The sequence below is a fragment of the Camellia sinensis genome, chromosome 1, assembly GCF_055761805.1.
Source record: "Camellia sinensis isolate YWXY chromosome 1, ASM5576180v1, whole genome shotgun sequence".
NCBI lineage: Eukaryota > Viridiplantae > Streptophyta > Magnoliopsida > Ericales > Theaceae > Camellia > Camellia sinensis.
Window position 1 is genome coordinate 193,041,948 of NC_138961.1, and position 19,364 is coordinate 193,061,311.

The window sequence follows — 19,364 nt, forward strand, 5'->3', positions numbered from 1 at the left end:
AGAATATAAAGCCTAAGGAGTTTCAAAGTGTTCATGCAAGCGGGTTTTCATGGCTGGTGTTGAATCATGACCAAGATGCTAAATTTGAGAAGAAATTTCGACAGAGTAGAGATTTGGAGTTATCTGAAAGGTGCGATTCTAGGGTTTATTTTGGATCGAATGGTAAGAGTGCAGATGTTTGGATCCAACCCCACTACTAACCCATAAGTTTGAGCCGATGGAAGCACCTTGGGAAGTGGATGACAAGAAACTTCAGTTGGAGAAAGGAAAAGGTAATCCACCTCTTATTGTACACAATCACAACGAACACTGCAAAAAATATGAACATCCGAAAGACCTAGAACGAAGCTCATCCAATGGGTATATTTTAGTTTCTAGTGAAGAGGATGATGAATGGGTGTTGGTTGAAGATGATGACAAAGAACAATCCATTGGGAGGTCAGTAGCGGCCAAAAACTATTGGAGACCTCTGACTAATTATCAAATTAGACCTTATCCAACTAAGCCCATGAAAAGTTGGGACTTGGACAATAAAAAAATTTAAAAATTTTATTGTGAGCCTTATGCAACAGCCTAAATAACTTAATAGTTGAGCAAGGTATGTTCCTAAATTGAGGAGGGTTTTGTTCCCTTGTCATTATTGTTTATTCCTATGATTTCTTTAATTTGCGGTGATCAGTTTTATTGCTTTATCAGGTAAATGTGTGGATACAGTAGATGGATTTGGCTTCAACAAGTTATGAAAACATCAAATAAATAGGAAGTTTGTTCAATCCCACATTGCAACAAAAAAAATTTGTTATCAATTTGGGGTTATTGTAGTAAAAATACAAGGTGGCACTTGTTGAATTCACCCATGTGTGAAAGGGGTGATCATCCAAGTCAAGTTTGGTTGGCAACAATGGGAAGGCAACCAACCAAAGTCCACCTTGGCGGCCACCAACCATCTTGAAGAGTCAAGGATGGAGGCTGCCCAAAGGCTCTCCCACCTACTCCCTCACCTATAAATGGAGGTTGAAAGGAGAGAGCAAAATGTGAGTAAGTAAGAGAGGAAGAAAACCGTGAACCAAAGAGTGCGAGAGATGTGAGGCGGAGAGACCGTCTCTCTCGGTGTGAGCGAGGGAGACGGGTGAGTGGCTGAGTGAGGAGAGTGTGAGCTCCTCCTCTATTGTAATCTTTCTGTAATCTCCTCATTGGTATAGTGATAACCGGTTACTCTCCCGTGGACGTAGGCATTGGGCCGAACCACGTAAAATATTGTGTCTTCTTGTGTGTGGGTGTGTTTTTCTGCTTGCAATGATTTCTATAAGGTCTTGGGCGGGATCCCAGATTCCAACAAGTGGTATCAGAGCCTCGTCGGTGGCGTTTCGGAACAAAAACAGCGTGTTGTCCGAAACTGCCCAGAAATCAAGTTGCTCGAAATCAGGTTTTGAGCATACCAGGAGCAAGGGCTCGAGAAGAGGAGTCCAACCATATAAAGCAGACACCCAGAGGAGTCGGCACACGCCCTCACGCGCCGCCTGAAGAAGGCGCGTGAGGCCCAGTCTCGGCACGCGCCGCCACGCGCCGTGAAGGCAGACGGCGCGTCGTCCCAGTCGCAGGCACGCGCCCCACGCGCTGATGAAGGAAGAAGACGAGTGGGGGGAGGCGCGTGTATGGAACGCGCGTGCCACGTCATCTGCCACGTCATCCGCAGGAGGAAGAATCCTGTGTTTCGCGGCTACGGTGCAGCCGCAGATCTGAGGCGTACAAAATGTTTTGGCTAGTTCGAAGCCATTTGGAGTCCGTTTTTGGTGATCCAATAGTGGTTTCCGACTATTTGGAGTATTCCGGACACATCCGTACGGTCTGATTTTGGAGACGGAGTTTCTGTAAAAAGAAGGCAGATTAGAGTGGCAGACGGGGTTAGGGACAGTGGACGGAATATTCTGTTGGAACACGAAATATTCCCTGAACTTTTGAAAATTGCAATTTGGCCCAACATTTTCAGAAAATTGTGGTGTGGCCCAACTTTCGGGGATATTTTTCAGTGAGGTCCCTGGAAGTGCAGCGAAGGTTGGTCCTAGCTAAACGGACCGCTCCGGACGCAACCGCGAGGTCAAAATAGTGAAATTCTGAACGGTTTGGAAAGATTGTCAAAACATGGGTGTTTGCCATCTTCAATACTCGAAGGAAGGTTACCGGAAATTGTGGAACGCTGCGGATTCACTGAAGAGGTTAGAATGGGTAGATTCTGACCCGATTGGACAACCAGATACAGATTGAGATAGATCATTGAAGACCAGAGGAGATCAGGCTTGATCAAATGGCAGATCGAGGGAGATCAGGATTGGTCAGGGGCGATCAGAGGATTGCAGACATGATTATCTCAAGATCAAAGGTCTAGGAAAGTTCTGTCAAAAAGACACTGTCTAAGGAGACTGGTTCTTAAGTGGGACCGGTTGTGACCCCACCAGTCTTTCCTGGGAACTTTCCTGGTTGTTGAGGTGATCGGAGGATCTGGTTCTATCAAAAGAGAAGACCATTCATCGACGGATAGATGATTTGGCAACCAGTACAGGCTCAGTGAAATACTGTGGCTGTTGGAGCTACTGTATACGAGAAGGTACTAATGGTATGTGGACATGTAGAACAATAGTTGCAGAGGAACATACTAAGCACAGAAGTACAATTGCAGACGTGCAACAGTGCAAGGGTACGCTAGAGTGTCGTACAGAGGCGCGAGAAGAGTGTGCAGCAGCGGGTTGTTGACAGTTCACAGGAACTTCCAGACAGAGAAATTGAGACAGGTAAAACGCAAGAGTGCGTGCCAAGGAGTGGCAAGTCTTATTTCTCTATGGTGGTTTCTTTAGTTCCATGGCAGCAGATGATAGAGTTGATGCAGATCTCTCAAGCAAGCTTGACGCAGGGAGACCAGAAGCCATGGGTGCGAGCACTATGCACGGAGTTGCATAGTGGTAACTTGTACAGACCGGTGGAAGTTGTCTTGACAGAAGGGCTAACTGTCAAACATCAGTACGGACAAGTGAGACAGAACCGAACATCAGGGATTGCAGCACAGACAACAAGCGTATGTGGAAACGCCAGGAGGTTGTTCAGAAGTGCAGAAGGGCAAAGGCTGGTTGTTCAGAAATAAGCTCCGAGCAAGGAAACTTGAGGATGTTGATGTGTCAAACTCTGAAGTTTTCTAGTTGCTCCAGTGTTCATCATGCAAGGAGTTGCATGATAGTCAAGGGCATCCAAGCAGGGGGTGCAGGACATCCAATCAGGGGGTGTCGGATATCTTGGTTGCGCAAGTTCAAGGATAGCAGGTATAGACATCCGAGACAGGAAGCATGGAAAAGATCTGTGGGAGATAGGAGCAGTGGCTCTCTCCAAATCAGAGAGTGGTGTGAGTTGAGTTGAGGATGTCGGATTCCCTCCTCCTCTTGTATCTCTGGTGTTTTATCTCTAGCTTCAGGGGATGCAGCGTCCCAGTGAAGAGATGCAGACTATGTTGAATTTGGGCGTGACAAGATTAGCAGCAGTGTGTGCAGTGGATCACCTCACATGGGTTGAGGGGGTGATTTGTTGAATTCACCCATGTGTGAAAGGGGTGATCATCCAAGTCAAGTTTGGTTGGCAACAATGGGAAGGCAACCAACCAAAGTCCACCTTGGCGGCCACCAACCATCTTGAAGAGTCAAGGATGGAGGCTGCCCAAAGGCTCTCCCACCTACTCCCTCACCTATAAATGGAGGTTGAGAGGAGAGAGCAAAATGTGAGTAAGTAAGAGAGGAAGAAAACCGTGAACCAAAGAGTGCGAGAGATGTGAGGCGGAGAGACCGTCTCTCTCGGTGTGAGCGAGGGAGACGGGTGAGTGGCTGAGTGAGGAGAGTGTGAGCTCCTCCTCTATTGTAATCTTTCTGTAATCTCCTCATTGGTATAGTGATAACCGGTTACTCTCCCGTGGACGTAGGCATTGGGCCGAACCACGTAAAATATTGTGTCTTCTTGTGTGTGGGTGTGTTTTTCTGCTTGCAATGATTTCTATAAGGTCTTGGGCGGGATCCCAGATCCCAACACTGTCTGCAGTGTTACTCTACTTTGGTTGAGTCTAAAATATCATTTTTGTTAATGATTCTTACTTTCTTCTATTATTTACTCAAATAAGTTTATAAGGTTTAGGGATTAAAGTGTTTTGCCATGTTTTCTCATCCTATAATTGTTGCAGGTTTTTGTTTTGGTTTCATTTAGTTCCTCGCCAATCTCTTGGATGGGTGCTTGAATATGATTCTGCTCACTCTTCGATGCCAACCTAGTTGGGATTGGAGTGTTTTTCTATAATGATCTTCATCAATAAAACTTATCTTTTTGCTAATAAAAAAATATTGTTTATAGCTCATTATGTCTTTATTTTTTACTCTATAAAAAATAGTTCAATCAAAATTATTCACCATCCTATATGGTATTGCGGTACACAACATCTCAATTATTGATTGGTGTAGGCCTCATGTGAGGGTCACACTAATCAATACTTCTTGTATGCGATGTGCCACGCATGAACAACTTGACAGATCTAATTGATTCTTTGCACACTTTTTTGTAATTTTGCTCAATTTTTAAGAATAGCCATAAAATGATGAAAGAGGAGAAGAGAAAATAAAATAATAAAAGAAAGAACTATGAGAATAATGAGGTTTGTTCATGCAGGAAAATAGACAGAAATTAGTGAAGTGGTGAAAATTGATGAAGCATGAGTACCTATATCATTCCTATTCCATGGGAGAAGAAGAAAATATTAAAAGAAGAGAATAGAGGCAGGGGCGGGGCTATGTGTAATTTAGTGGTGTCAATTCGTGGTGTCAATTGACACCACTCAACTTTCAAATTTTGTTTAAATATATCTGAAATTTTGTTTAATAATTTTGGATTTTAATAAAATGACTCCAGTGTTTGGAGCTATTCATTGTTTAGTTGTGTTAATTTTAACAAAATGATCCCAGTGAATTTGGATAAATATCACATATATTTGGAGTTATTCATTGTTTAATGGTGTCAATTTTAACTCAATATTCGTTCATTCATTTGCTCCATCAACGTTTCATTCTCTAACAAACATTGTTACATTGTCATCAATGCATTCCTTCATTTGTTCTCTCTCTTCCTTTGAATGACCCCAGTAAGGGGAATTTCTGGCTACGCTATTGAGTGGAGGGATGTAAGAATTCTTTAATTAGTCTTGCTCACAAAGAAGAAATGGAGAGATATATTTTATTTTCTCCTAAAATGACTTATATCTCTTCTTTTTTCTCCTCTTTAATTGAATCAAATTGTGACAATGACAGACATATTTTAATTATTTCTTCAATTTTCTCTCCAACAGGGTGTGTTGTGCCTGAACAGTGCCGTTTTATTGAAGAAAAAATATAAATTTGCAACTAAAATGGCAAAAATAACTCCATTTAAGGCAAGAAATTTTTTTTTTTTTTTTTAAATAATGAAAGTGAAGTTCTTTCAACTCTTATTTTTTCAGATGTGATTGTTTTGAACTTATTTGTCAAATTTATTTTTATTTTTTTTAAAAGAGTTTTGAAGAAGACACAGCCTTTAAATTTTTTTTTATAAAAAGTTGGTTGAAGTTGTATTATAAAAACATGACCTCAATTCTAAGACCTCATTGTGTACGATGAGAAATCCGATGAAATTGCTCAAAGTGACTTGCTAATTGACTTCTCACGAAATCTACAATTTAAGTAAAGTGAAAGTTTTGTACAACTTTTAATGAATAGTCGTTTAAGGGTTCTAAATTCTCAATTTAAAATTATTAATTTTTTAATTTACAAAATAAATTTTAAAAAATTATTACTTGCTTTATTTATTTAATTATTTTGAAAATAATAATTATTCTTAATTTATGGATTTCAAATGAAAGGATAATAAAAATATTTTATAATCTCTCCATCCTAATCTCTCCCTGATTTCTAAAAGAAAAAAATTAAAATCTGTTTTCCTTTTCTCTCTCCAAAAAATCAGATAATATTTTTCATAGAAGTAAAAGTTTTATACTTCCCATACCATCCTTATTTTATGTAAGACACTCTACATGTTACACGTAAAAAAAATTAATTTATTCATACATTTTTTAAAAATAATACTAATAATCAAGGTTTTAAAAAGCGATCGCAATCGTTACGTAACGCCGTTACGTAATGTAAGACACTCTACATGTTACACCTAAAAAAAATTAATTTATTCATACATTTTTTTAAAAATAATACTCATAATCATGGTTTTAAAAAGTAACCGCAACCGTTACGTAACGTCGTTACGTAATGGTTGTAGTAGTTACCACCATCCATTACGGTCGTTTTTGCAGTATGATTGAGATTCACAAGTGTGTTGGCCGTAGCGGTCGCCGTAGCGGTCGCCGTAGCGGTCATAACGGTGCCGTAATAGCCTGTTACGACCGTTATGTAACAGTTCTGAACTGCTTCTTTCGAAAAAATACACAAAAAAAAAACTGAAAATGGAGGAAGAGGGATAGAGAGAAGAGAGAAGATGGAGGAGCAAGAGATAGAGAAAGAGAAGAGTGAAAATGAAGAACATGTTATTGATTTGTTGAAACTGTTAAACCTATGCTATTCTATTCAGCTGTTATTACTCAACCATTTTGTTTATGTGTGTCTATCTATATATTGTTTGAAAATAATTATAATAATAAGTGCAGTCATTATCTATTTGACTTGGTTAAAATATGTGTATGTATATATATTTAGGCTCTTATTTACTCTCTTACTTTTGTCATTATTTATCTTATATATAATAGTTAGTGATTGATTTTTTGTATAATATAAAATCATTAATTATTAAAATAAAATGTAAAAAAACTGAGTTTATAGTGATTTAAAAATATGACATATATTAGATCATACTTAAAAATTTACAAAAATTGATCTATATTTATTTTAAACCCAATAAATATGATCATAGGAAAAAAATATGCGTATCAATAAGTTTTTTTCAAATTATGCAAAAAATAAAAAAATTCATTGTTCCGATTACCGCAACTATTACGCTACAGCTTTTATACACTGCAATTGTAACCGCGCTACTGTCACCTTTACGGCGACCGAAATTGCTTTTCAAAACCTTGCTCATAATATGATTGATCTAAATATATAATTACATACTCAAAAAATCTAATGATATTACCTGAAATGATACATCAATGATCAATCATCAAAATGTATGTATTATTTACACACCTAAATAATGTATGAACAAATCGGACTCTACACCTAATATTAACAGCATTTACAAACTCATACCTACATTTACAAATTAACAAATGTCTTGGAACTTGTAGAATCTTAAAGCAATAGTACATTTTTTTATTTTAAATTTGTGATAAATAAAAAATTAACTTATAAGTTTTAAATGTGAGTCGCAGTTACTTTTCTTGTAATATCATATAACTATAGCTTTTCCATCAAATGAATTGTTTGTTCAATTGTCAATAGTTTTATGTGAGAAAATTGTCCTCAATAAAAGTATAAGAAAGTAAATTTATTTTTATTTGTCAAGAAAAGAAAATTTGAATTATTGATATTTCAACTAAATATTGTAAAACATATTTTGAGAGAGATAATATTCTAAAGAGAATTTTAAAAATATATCAAGTTTTTTAAATAAAAAAAAAATTATGAGAAAAATGATTTTTATATTTTACTTTATTTTGTTGGAGACAACCAAAAAAAAAATGGATTTTTTATCTTTATTGATTTTTTTCAAAATTATGTTTAAATTTGTTACTTTTTGTTTGTCTTTTATGTAGATGAATTTAAAAAGTAAAAAAAAAAATTCAAAAAATTCAAAATAAAGCTTAAAATCAACTATTTTTTACTTTACTTATCATTTGTATAAAAAAAATCAAAAATTTTAATTGAGTAAAATTTAGAAATTTAAAAAAAAATACTATAAAAATAATAAATAAATAAAAAATTGTAACCCCAAACACCAAATGCAGTGTAACCGAGGTCTATTTTGGAAAGTAAAGTTAAAAGTAAGAATTTTAGGCTCTGTTTGGTTGTGAACTGAAATCAATTTTCAACACGTGGGTTCGCGTATGACGTTTGGATACGATGTTCAAAAATTAATTCCGCGTGTTAATTCAAATTACATTTTGAAAATCTGTTTGGTAGCAAATATCTCCCTTTCAACGTTTCTGCCTTGTTCATCATCTCCCAACTTTCACGTGAACCTCATCTACACCTGTCCTTCAGATTTATCACGGGCGGCTTCTTAGTGTTCAGATTCATCACGGATGAGTTTCAGAGAGTTTCAGAGGTCAGACTCATTTTATAAATAATGAATCTATCCAACCCGCTTCGTACTCGTATCATATTTCACAAATCAACTGAGTTACGATTTGTGCGTTGCGGACGATTCTTATTACGGGCAACCAATCAACGACGACTGCGAGGTGAAATTACTCACAAAATTATTTACATATTTTGTTATAGGGAAATTATTTGAAAAATTCATTCTAATTTTTTTTTTCAGGTCAAATTTATCAAATTTATTGTCGAATTCGACGAGCAAATAGTGGCACGTTCAATCAGTATACACATTCCATCACCGGCGATAATTATTCAACTCCCACTAATCTGGTAAATAAATCCTTCATCCTTCATCTGTTATCTGAAAATGATTTCAAACGAGTCGATCAACTGTTTCAACTTTTTGTTCTTCAAGAATAGTGTAAATCATTCATCTGTTATGTATAAATGATTTTGGAGAAGTTGAAATCAGTTCGTAAATGGTTTATCAGAATTTGGTATGTTGTATTTTCCATTTTAGATCGGTTGTTATTTGAAATTATGAACGGTTTGAACCTTTCTTCTATCAAATGTATAGTGGCAGTGCCTGGGACACCCGGCCGGTCGTCCCCCGGGTCATCCGACCGGTCGACCCATCCGACCGGTCGACCGGCCGGTCGACCGGTCGGATGACCCGGGGGACGACCGGCCGGGTGTCCCAGGCACTGCGACCACCCGGTCTTCCCACCTCTCTTCCGCTTTGTCTTCCACTTTCCATTCCTGAATGGTTTGAACCACCGGTCCTCCCTGAACTGTTTGAACCCACCGGCTTTTTTACTATTTTTTTCCCTTAATTTCAATTAACAACCAATACTGATTTGTTTTGAATTCAAATCAATATAACACAATGTTAAACACATTGTTAAACATTGAATGTTAACTAAATTTTTTTTGTAAAACATTGTTAACTGAATGTTAACATTGTGTTTTTTTTAATTCAGATTTTTTTTTTTACATTGTTAACAACCAATATTAAATTTTTTTTTATCTGATTGTTAATTAAAAAACAATTACTGATTTCTTTCCTACTATTTAAACACAATGTTAACTGAATTTTGAGGCTTTGAGAGCAAAGACACCCCAATGTTAACTGAATTTTGAGGCTTTGAGAGCAAAGACACCCCTAGCGCTGGCACACACGGTTAAAACCAGGGATAGCTACTGTTACATTACTATTTAGACATATATATGTCTATATTTATTTATTTATATGGTAAATAAGATTTATACAAAATATAGTAAAGTTTTTAATTTTTATAGCATTTCATTTTTTATTAATAATTTATCATTCATATGAATATGAATTAAAAACGAAAAAATAATAATGTTATCTTTTTTACATTAAAATATTTTTTATTTTGATCTTATTAAAAGATAAGTCAATATACTTATGTTAAAATTAATTATATTTTTTCATAATTTTTCAACAGATTAGAATATTTATGTATGTATTTTAATTTTTTATTATTTTGAGTCATATTTTAATTTATAGAAATAAATAAATAAAATGTTCATACCATACTTTTGTTTTAATCGAGTTCATACCATACTTTACCCTCCTTTTCTTTCTATTGGTTGAAATTACATTTTGTAGAATTAAAAAAAAAAAGGTTTAGCGAAATTTTTTTTATGCAAAACTTTTTTTGATAAAACAAAAAATGTTTTTTCCATGACTACTTGCAAAGGGTCGTTTGGGACACAGGAAAAAAAGTTGGTTTTGGGTTTATAAAAGTCGAATTTTTTTTTTTTTATTTGTGGTTATATTTCTGCTATCTGAATGTTTTTTTTTTTGTGATTATATTTTTGCTATTTAAATTCAATTAATCTGCTACGTACTTTTTTCCTTGAAATAAAATAATTTGTTCTTTTTCCTTTATCTGTGTTCTCCTTCAAATCATTTTGCACTGTTATTGTTGTATATCCATCGCAGTGTTCTTTAAAATACTTTGTTCTGCTTGTATATTCATCCCAAACTAGTTTAAATATAATTTGTATATTTATAGATGGACGGAAATAATTCTGATGACAATGAGAACACCAAAATGTGGACGCCCAGAATTGAAACGAAATTAATAAATATGTTGAGAGATGAGGTTAGAAACAATCAAACAACGGGCCGTACTACTTCGTGGACAATTAGGCATTGGAATCATTATGCAAATCAGTTGCACAACATATATGGATTTCGGTATACAGGTGTTAAGGCGCGCCAAAAATATCAACGCTTGAAAGCTGATTACCAGACATTCAAGCGACTCCAGGCACAGACTGGTCTGGGATGGGATCCTATTATAGGCACTGTTGTTGCACCCGATGAATTTTGGGATAAGGTTTTCCATTAATCTGTGCTATTTTCTAATTTTATTTTAAACGTTTCATGATATACACAATGCTTAATTCTTGTTTTGTACTTGTTGTAGGCTAGCAGAAATGTGAAGAAGTTTAGGACAAAAGGGTTTGAATATTTTCAGGAAATGGCAGAAATTGTTGAAAATTGTTGTGCTACAGGGGCCCTGTCTCGTGCATCCACACAAGGACCCCTTGACTCAGAAGAAGAAGACGACATGTTAAATAAATTTTGGGACGTTGATGCTGGTGGGAGTAACGCTGGTGGGAGTAATGCTGCTGAGGCCATTACTGTTGACTTATTCGGGGATGAGTATATAGATCCAGCAAAGGGCAAAAGTCACAAGAGAGGCCCTGCAACCAGCCAGACTGACAGCGGTCGTTCCAAAAAGTCACGGTCAAGTGGGTTTGATGATGTGTGTGCTGCTTTCACATCCTATGTACAAGCCAAAACAGGACATTCACGTGCACGAGAAAATAAGACTGAGGCTGTAAGTGCAGGTGGTGATGATTATTCCCTTGATGCATGTCAAGATGCATTGCTTGAGCTTGGGGACATACCACCGTTGCAGTACGTTAGGGCACTGACACTGTTCAAGGATAAGGAATGGCGAAGGTTTTTCATGCGCACTTCTACCCATTTGCGCCTAGCCATGATCCTCGCTTTGCAGTGAACTGAGATTATCCCTGTTTTGCTTGTGTTAGCAAATCTTCTTGGCTGAACTGTTTGATCATTTCATTATCCCTGATTTGGTTTTAATTCTTATTTTTTTCATTCCATCATATCCTCTTTCCTTTTCTATGTTCGTATGTTTTTTTTTTTTTTTTAACTTTTAAGTGTTTTCTGTTATATTAAAACTATGGAAGTTATTATAATATGACCATGTGTTAAATAAATTTTGTTATCCTCTGAATTTTACTGTTTCACCAATAACGCTAACTGTTACTGCATGAATAACATATTTTATAAGTATGCTTTTACTGTGATGTAGACAAAGGCATATGTCATCCGACAGAGAAAACAATACAATGGAGCTCTTATCAGAGGAGGATGAGGTTGTTGATGATTTTATGGATTTCTTGATGATTGCTGTAATGCATGACCATATCAACGCGTCAAGTAGTCGCCGACCGCAGCGAACGTGTCCATTCAGAGGTGATGATTACATCTTCGGCCTATTAAATGGCCATCCAGAAACAATGATGAACGTTATGCGAATGGATGCACAAACATTCATTTTATTGAAAGACACTTTACTCCATAATGGCTTTATCGATACTGAACATATGCATATAAGTGTGGAGGAATCGCTTGGAATTTTTTTATACACTTTTGCACAAAATGATCGCCATCGAATAATGGCAGATAGATTTCAACACTCAACGGAAACAATTTGTCGGCACATAAAAATTGTTATGCGGGCATTGTGCAAGCTTTCATCATCGGTTATCAAACCACGTAACCTAGAGGACATCTCAGGAAAAATTTTAAATGACAGGCGATTTTTTCCCTGGTTCAAGGTACGAACAGTGTGACTGTCCTGTAAATTTGTTCATATCCATAAAGGTTAATAAATATTATTATTTTTTAATTATGAAAGTAAAATCAATCAGTTTGTTTCGCTTTTAATATCAAAGGCTGATATCTGTCAATTAGGATTGTGTCGGTGCTATCGATGGCACATTGGTGGATGCATGGGTCCCTGCTTCAAGACAACATACATTCCGCGGTCAAAAAGCAACGGTATCGCAAAATGTACTCGCAGCTTGCAACTTCGATATGTTGTTCACATTTATTAATTCTGGATGGGAAGGTAGCGCTCACGACAACGCTATTCTGGTTGACTCTATTACACGAGCTGATCTACAGTTCCCACACCCACCTAATGGTGACTGTCCCTGAACAACATACTGTATACTTTTTTCCTTGGCTGTTTTTATACATATCAATTGACAGAACTGTGTATTCATTATTTACATGTAGGCAAGTACTATTTAGTTGATGCTGGTTTCACGAACATGCCTGGATTTCTTACTCCATTTCGGTCTCAACGATATCACTTGCAAGAGTTTCGTGGCCATCGTTATGCAGGACCTAAGGAATTGTTTAACCATCGACATTCGTCATTACGCAACGTCATAGAAAGAACATTTGGTGTTTTGAAGAAGCGCTTCCCAATATTGCAGTCCATGCCAAATTACAAGTCTACACGACAAGGGCCTCTCGTGATTGCATGTTGTGTAGTGCACAATTGGATCCGTTTGCATGCAGTTATGGATCCATTCTTTATGGAAGCTGATAATGAAATGGCCACAGAAGCAGAAGCAGACAGGCTTCCTGGAGACCAACCTGACTACGTTGACATGTCACAACATGGGTTAACGTCTCAATCGAACGTTAGGGATGCAATTGCTACTGCTATGTGGCAAAATCATGTTCACCATGGGCACTGAAGATAATGGTTTTCTTAGTACATGTGTAGTTAAATACGCTGTTCATGCAATGTGTAATATTCAAATTTATGTATAGTCTACCAAAGACAATTAAATTTGTTGTTATTAATATGCAATGTGTTTCTGAATAACTTTTAGAAATAAATATGTTGTCATTAAATTAAATGTGGTGGTGGGTGGTGGGTAGTGGGTGGTGGTGGCAGATGGGTGGTGGTGGCAGGTGGGTGGTGGGTGGTGGCGGTAGGTGGGTGGTGGGTGGCGGTGGGTGGTGGGTGGTGGTGGCAGGTGGGTGGTGGTGGTAGGTGGGTGGTGGGTGGTGGTGGTAGGTGGGTGATGGGTGGTGGTGGTAGGTAGGTGGTGGGTGGTGGTGGGTGGTGGTGGGTGGTGGGTGGTGGGTGGTGGGTGGTGGTGGTAGATGGGTGGTGGGTGGCGGTGGGTGGTGGGTGGTGGTGGCAGGTGGGTGGTGTGTGGTGGTGGCATGTGGGTAGTGGGTGACGGTGGTAGGTGGGTGGTTGGTGGTGGTAGGTGGTGGTGGTAGGTGGGTGGTAGGTGGTGGTGGTAGGTGGGTGGTAGGTGGTGGGTGGTGGTGGCAGATGGGTGGTGGGTGGTGGGTGATGGTGGCAGATGGGTGGTGAGTGGCGGTGGGTGGCGGTGGCAGGTGGGTGGTGGTGGTAGGTGGGTGGTGGGTGGTGGGTGGTGGTGGTAGGTGGGTGGTGGGTAGTGGGTAGTGGTGGCTGGTGGGTGGTGGTGGCAAGTGGGTGGTGGGTGGTGATGGGTGGTGGTGGGTGGTGGTGGCAGGTGGGTGGTGGGTGGTGGTGGCAGGTGGGTGGTGGTGGCAAGTGGGTGGTGGGTGGTGGTGGTGCAGGTGGGTGGTGGTGGCAAGTGGGTGGTGGGTGGTGGGTGGTGGTGGCAGGTGGGTGGTGGTGGCAAGTGGGTGGTGGCAGGTGGGTGGTGGGTGGCGGTAGGTGGTGGGTGGTGGTGGCAGATAGGTGGTGGGTGGTGGGTGATGGTGGGTGGTGGTGGCAGGTGGGTAATGGGTGGTGGTGGCAAGTGGGTAGTGGGTGGTGGTGGCAGGTGGGTGGTGGTGGCAAGTGGGTGGTGGGTGGTGGTGGTAGGTGGGTGGTGGGTGGTGATGGGTGGTGGTGGCAGGTGGATGGTTGGTGGTGGTAGGTGGTGGTGGTGATAAGTTCACCATTTAAAAGTGTAACAAATAACGAATAATAATAAGAATAATAATAATAATAAATTAAATAACATAAAATAATTATTATATTTTACTTTTTTATATCCCCCGATTGTTTATTATTAAATATATATTTTTTTGCTTATATGAATTTTTTTTTTCCCTTTTCATTAAAAAAAAATGTTTATTATTAAATATTTGTTTTTTTAGTACACATGTTTATTATTAAATTATAAGTTGTTGTATTTAATTTCAGAACATTAATTTCATTTTTTCTATTAATTGATGCACACAAATTATTTAATAATTTTTATTTTTTTTATTGAAATGAAGGTTTTCATAGACATGTATGACATACTATTTATTAACATTATAACTGTGTAATTAAATGCTTCCAAAAAAAACCCCTCGTTCTTATTCATTACGTGAATAGAAAAGTTTATAACAAAATAACAAAAGTAAAACAATCACAACAAAACTCACCAAATAAATAAGCAAAACAAAAATAAGGGAAAAAAATATAACAACCGTATGATTTTTAAACAAGTTAAGCATCCTTATCAGGTGGTGTTGGAGGTGGAGGGGAATGCTGATGGTACAGCTGAGTGACTCGATGGTCAATCAGATCAATGCGGTTCCTTGTTAGTTCAGCACGTCTCTCGAAGTCTACGCGGAACTCACCAAATTGATGAATTAGTGAGTTCTGAGCGGTGGCAATTTCATCGAATCGAGTACCAAATTCATCAAACCGAGTACCCAGTGTATTGAGCTGATTAGCCATTTGTTGTTCCCATTGTAGGCGCTGATTGTACCGTTCTTGTTCCAAGACTAAATAATCTGTCCAGTAACGGGGTTGTTCATTTGGTGGCATGGTATTGTCATTGGGTTCTTCCTCATCAAGTATTGGTTCATTTTGAAGATTAAGAGAGCCCATCAACGTGTCAGAACCACCAGCTCGGGTCAGTGTATATTCAGAAATTGGTGAAGTGATTTTGATCCATACTTCATCTTCAAGGTTCACATCATGGGCTTTGAAAATTATGGTTAGTAAAGCTCCAAAAGGTAGGGACCGGCCACTCAGAGTATCTAATTTTGCAACCATCATTTCTTTTAGTAATATAAAGCATAAATCTAATTTTTGTCCAATTTCAAAACAATATAACAAGTAAACTTGAAAACATGCAACAGTATTATAATGTCCTTTTTTGGGGGTGACATTTTCAACTATCCATCGATGGAGAATACGAAGGTGAGGTTTTAAATGGCTGACTTTTAAATTAGTGCCGCTAAATCGATTGTCACAAATTGTGGTATAAATCTGAGTGGCATCATCAACAATTTTTTCTAAGGCAGACTCATTTTGAAAATAACATTGTAAATCTCCTGTTTCGACTCCAATAATTTGTGCAAAACGACACAGAGAGAGTGTGATTCTTTTCCCCTTAACATAAGAGGTAAGACTCCACGGTTCATTTTGTTGGTCACCCGCTGTCAAGTGAACATAAAATAATTGTACAAGACGGGGATATATCTTACTTGGTAAATTATTTAATGGTAACCTTCCCATTGTATCTAATTTGCCAATTAAGAGTGAATCATATTGAGAAGGTAGTTTTACGTTTCTCCCCGTAACAATTGGTCGACGAATGAAATGTTCATAGGCTTGTTCATAATGATATGTTGCAAAATCATTAGTTGGATAGCCATCATCTTGTTGCTATGGTGGTGGTACAGGGTTTGACGATTCACCAACTTCGGGTCTGGTTCGTTTTGTTCTTGGCATGATTGTTCTTGGCATGATGACTGTAAAAGTGAAAGAAAAATGTATATTAAAATATACGAGAGGTAAGAAAAATGAATGAAAAATATATCAAACATTAGTATCTTTTTATGTATACAAACTTATTTTTATGAAAAAAATAAATATAAAAAAATTTGGTAACAAAATTTAATTAGGCAGATTCCAAAGAAACAGATTTGTATAAAAAAAAAAATCATAAGGAATAATATTTGTCATTGGGGTTTGATTCATAGAGTTTATTAGAACTTAGAAACTGATAATTAGAAAAATAAATGATAGTGCAAAAAATTTAAAACAGATATCAGAAAATATAACAAATGAAAATGGAACAGATTTATGAAAATGGAACAGAAATGAAAAGTGACTGGGCCGGGATGACTGGGCGGAAGTCCCACGGGATGACCGGCCGGTCGTCCTCCTCTCCCCCTTCAGTGAAGCTAATTTCTGAAGCTCATGTCTGAATTTCTGAAGCTCATGTTTGAACCAAATATAAAGATGAACTGGCATCAAAATCTCACCTGTAAATTATAGAAGTGGAGAATGAGGACCTAACCAGAGGGTGGATATCTTCTATTTGTCTAATTTAATTCTGTGATGTAACTGGAGAAGGTGCTTCCGAGAAGGTGAAGTTGGTGCGGTAAATAGAAGGAGATTCAGATTTAATAGGAAGGGTGAGGTTCAGAAGGGTCAGGTTCATATAATTGTAGGAATTTTTTTTTTTTTTTTTACTTTTTATTTGTTAAATATAATATTATTACTTTTTTCAAATCAATATCACATGCGTCCTCTGCTTTTTCTTTCCATCAGTGTTAGAACACAGCTAGAACACAGCTATTATATAATAGGGAGTATATATTAAGTAAGTGAAATTACGATCTTACCCTTTGTATTTTGTTTTATATCATCACTTCTCATTTAAGTTCAGAGGGGCATAATGGTCATTTCACATGTCAATTCCTACAATTATATGAGCTCTTCGTGGACAATAATAGAGTGCATTTCTGTTACACATCTGTACTAAATTACAAAAAATGTAATAAATGAAAAATAAATTGATAATATTTTGTAAGATTTATATTATGATTTGTATTTTAAAATATGAAAGTTAGTATATTTATCCCTTATTTATTAATATGTATTTTTAAAAGTTGTTAACTTTAACAAAATGTTAGAAAAAAATTAAAAATGTATTTTATAAATGAATTGATAGAAAAATTAATTGGCAGAAAAAATTGACATCAGTTTATTTTAAAATGAAAAAATTATTTCGAAATCACAATTATTCAAAAAAATTACTAAAAAAAAATAATTGACAAAAAAAATCAATGTTTAATTTCAGTATTTTAAAAATAGTTTGGTTATTATTGTTGATAAAAAATATAGATATCGATATCGATATCGATATATGAGTTGTATGTTTGATGATAAATTATTGATTGAATTAAGTTTTGAAAATTACTTTCAAAACACATCACCAAACAAATTTTCGCCTTTCACATGTCACATCAAACTTCCAAAACATAATTCAAAATACATCTTCAAAACACAATTCAAAACTCTATTTAAAAATCATAATCAAACAAATTTTCTACACTCAAATCATAATTCTACAACCCATAAACTCAAAATACAATTCATACTCTCAAATCACATTTACAAAACACAACCAAACGCAGGCTTAGTTTTTTTGTTTTTTTAAATATATATTAAAAAAATAAAAATAAAAAATTAGCTTTTAACCGTAAAATACGCCAAAATGAAATACGCACGGAGTGATTGAGATGAGTCCAGTGTTGGATCCACCGGATCCAATCGTACGGTCCAGTTGGTGCAAAAGCCGAACACCGGATCGGACTCCATATTAATATTATTTTTTGCAAAACAAAATAGCGTTTGAGTCCGTCATTGTTCCACACCAAGTCAATTCTTCTTCCCATACAATCTCTCTCTCTCTCTCTCTCTCTCTCTCTCTGCCTCACACATATTTGTTCATCAATGGCGACATCGAGCCACCATCGTCTCCTCCTCCAATTGTCAATCCTCCTCGGCCTTCTCGCCCTCTCCGCCACCGCCAGACCCGGCCGCCACTTCCACCCCTGCAAAACCCTAATCTTCTTCTCCGCCTCCTCCTCCTCCTCCTCTTCCTCTGACTCCCTCGATCAAAACCCTAATTTCTCCCCCCAAAACCCCTCCATCACCGTCTTCTTCACCGAAATTCGCGAGATCCACCCCAAACCTACCACCTTCGTCTCCTCCTACCCTACCGTCATCGTCGATCGCGCCACCGTCGATGATGTTGAAGAACACGACGACAATCGTCCCCTCCCTTTCGGACTTTACTCCTCTTCCTTTCGCGATCGCACCAAGGATATTCTTAGCGTAGTCGGCTCTCTCCTCTTCGGCGTCGGTTGCGGCGCTCTCACCGCCGCCACTCTTTACTTGATTTGGTCTCTCTTTGCCCCTAACCGATTCGATTTCCGTGATTCTGATGGTGAATTCGACGATGATGATGATGATGACGATGACGATGATGTCAACCCTAAGAAGATCGGGTATGTTACGATTCCTGCTGTTGATGATCCTGTCAAAGCTCCTCTTGTGGCCAAGGAGGTGGTCTGAGAAAAAAGGGAGGTATTGATTTGATTTTCCGGATTTAAGGGAATTTGTTCTTGTAAGTGTGGGCTATTAAACAAGTGCTACTTTATCTTCATCTGTTAACCTCTCTGTCTCTCTCTCTCTCTCTCTCTCTCTCTCTCTCTCTCTCTACATATATCAACACTGCTACATATTGTGATCCAATAAGCCAAAATGCTACTCTTTTATGTTCTCTTTCAAATTTGAATATATGTCTTCTTTTTATGTTTATGAATATGATGTGTTTAATTTGGTGTGGTCGTTTCTGTTCTCAGCTGTGTATAGATTTATGTCTGTATGTTGATTTTCCAAGGTCGCCTTGACCTGCAATTACCAAGCTCTATCTTTATATTGTATTCTGCTGTTTGGATTGATCTTTTGTAGAATGGGAGATTGGCTTTTTAGCAATTGGATTATTGATTGATGTTTGAAAAGAATGCACTTAATTCTTAATTATCTTAGGGTGCATTTGCTTTGAGGATTTGGGGGTTGGTTTTGAACATGGGGTTTGAGATCAATCCCTTCAAATCCAAATTAAGTGGTGCTATTCTTGATTTAAATTGGGAAATCCACACCAAAATTGTAG

At 37.4% G+C, this 19,364-nt stretch overlaps 2 protein-coding genes across 2 annotated transcripts; both read left to right on the forward strand.

Moving 5' to 3' along the window:
• Nucleotides 1-217: 217 nt before the first annotated feature.
• On the forward strand, nucleotides 218-13,160 carry LOC145821819 (uncharacterized). Its single transcript, XM_082918390.1, has 8 exons — nucleotides 218-438; nucleotides 680-696; nucleotides 1,991-2,055; nucleotides 10,364-10,690; nucleotides 10,781-11,376; nucleotides 11,699-11,798; nucleotides 12,364-12,595; nucleotides 12,691-13,160. Exons 1-8 carry the CDS (start codon nucleotides 218-220, stop codon nucleotides 13,158-13,160), a joined length of 2,028 nt encoding a protein of 675 aa, XP_082774516.1.
• A 4,527-nt stretch (nucleotides 13,161-17,687) lies between these two features.
• LOC114304148 (uncharacterized) lies at nucleotides 17,688-19,013 on the forward strand. The gene has a single exon (XM_082891035.1). The coding sequence runs from the start codon at nucleotides 18,140-18,142 to the stop codon at nucleotides 18,761-18,763; it is 624 nt and encodes a 207-aa protein (XP_082747161.1). The 5' UTR covers nucleotides 17,688-18,139; the 3' UTR covers nucleotides 18,764-19,013.
• Nucleotides 19,014-19,364: the final 351 nt, after the last annotated feature.

Coding starts and splice junctions, on each gene's coding strand:
- LOC145821819 (XM_082918390.1), top strand. CDS start 218: ATGGAAGCACCTTGGGAAGTGGATGACAAGAAACTTCAGTTGGAGAAA. Junction 2,056..10,363: donor TCCCTGGAAGTGCAGCGAAG/GTTGGTCCTAGC, acceptor GTATATTTATAG/ATGGACGGAAATAATTCTGA. Junction 10,691..10,780: donor CCGATGAATTTTGGGATAAG/GTTTTCCATTAA, acceptor TACTTGTTGTAG/GCTAGCAGAAATGTGAAGAA.
- LOC114304148 (XM_082891035.1), top strand. CDS start 18,140: ATGGCGACATCGAGCCACCATCGTCTCCTCCTCCAATTGTCAATCCTC.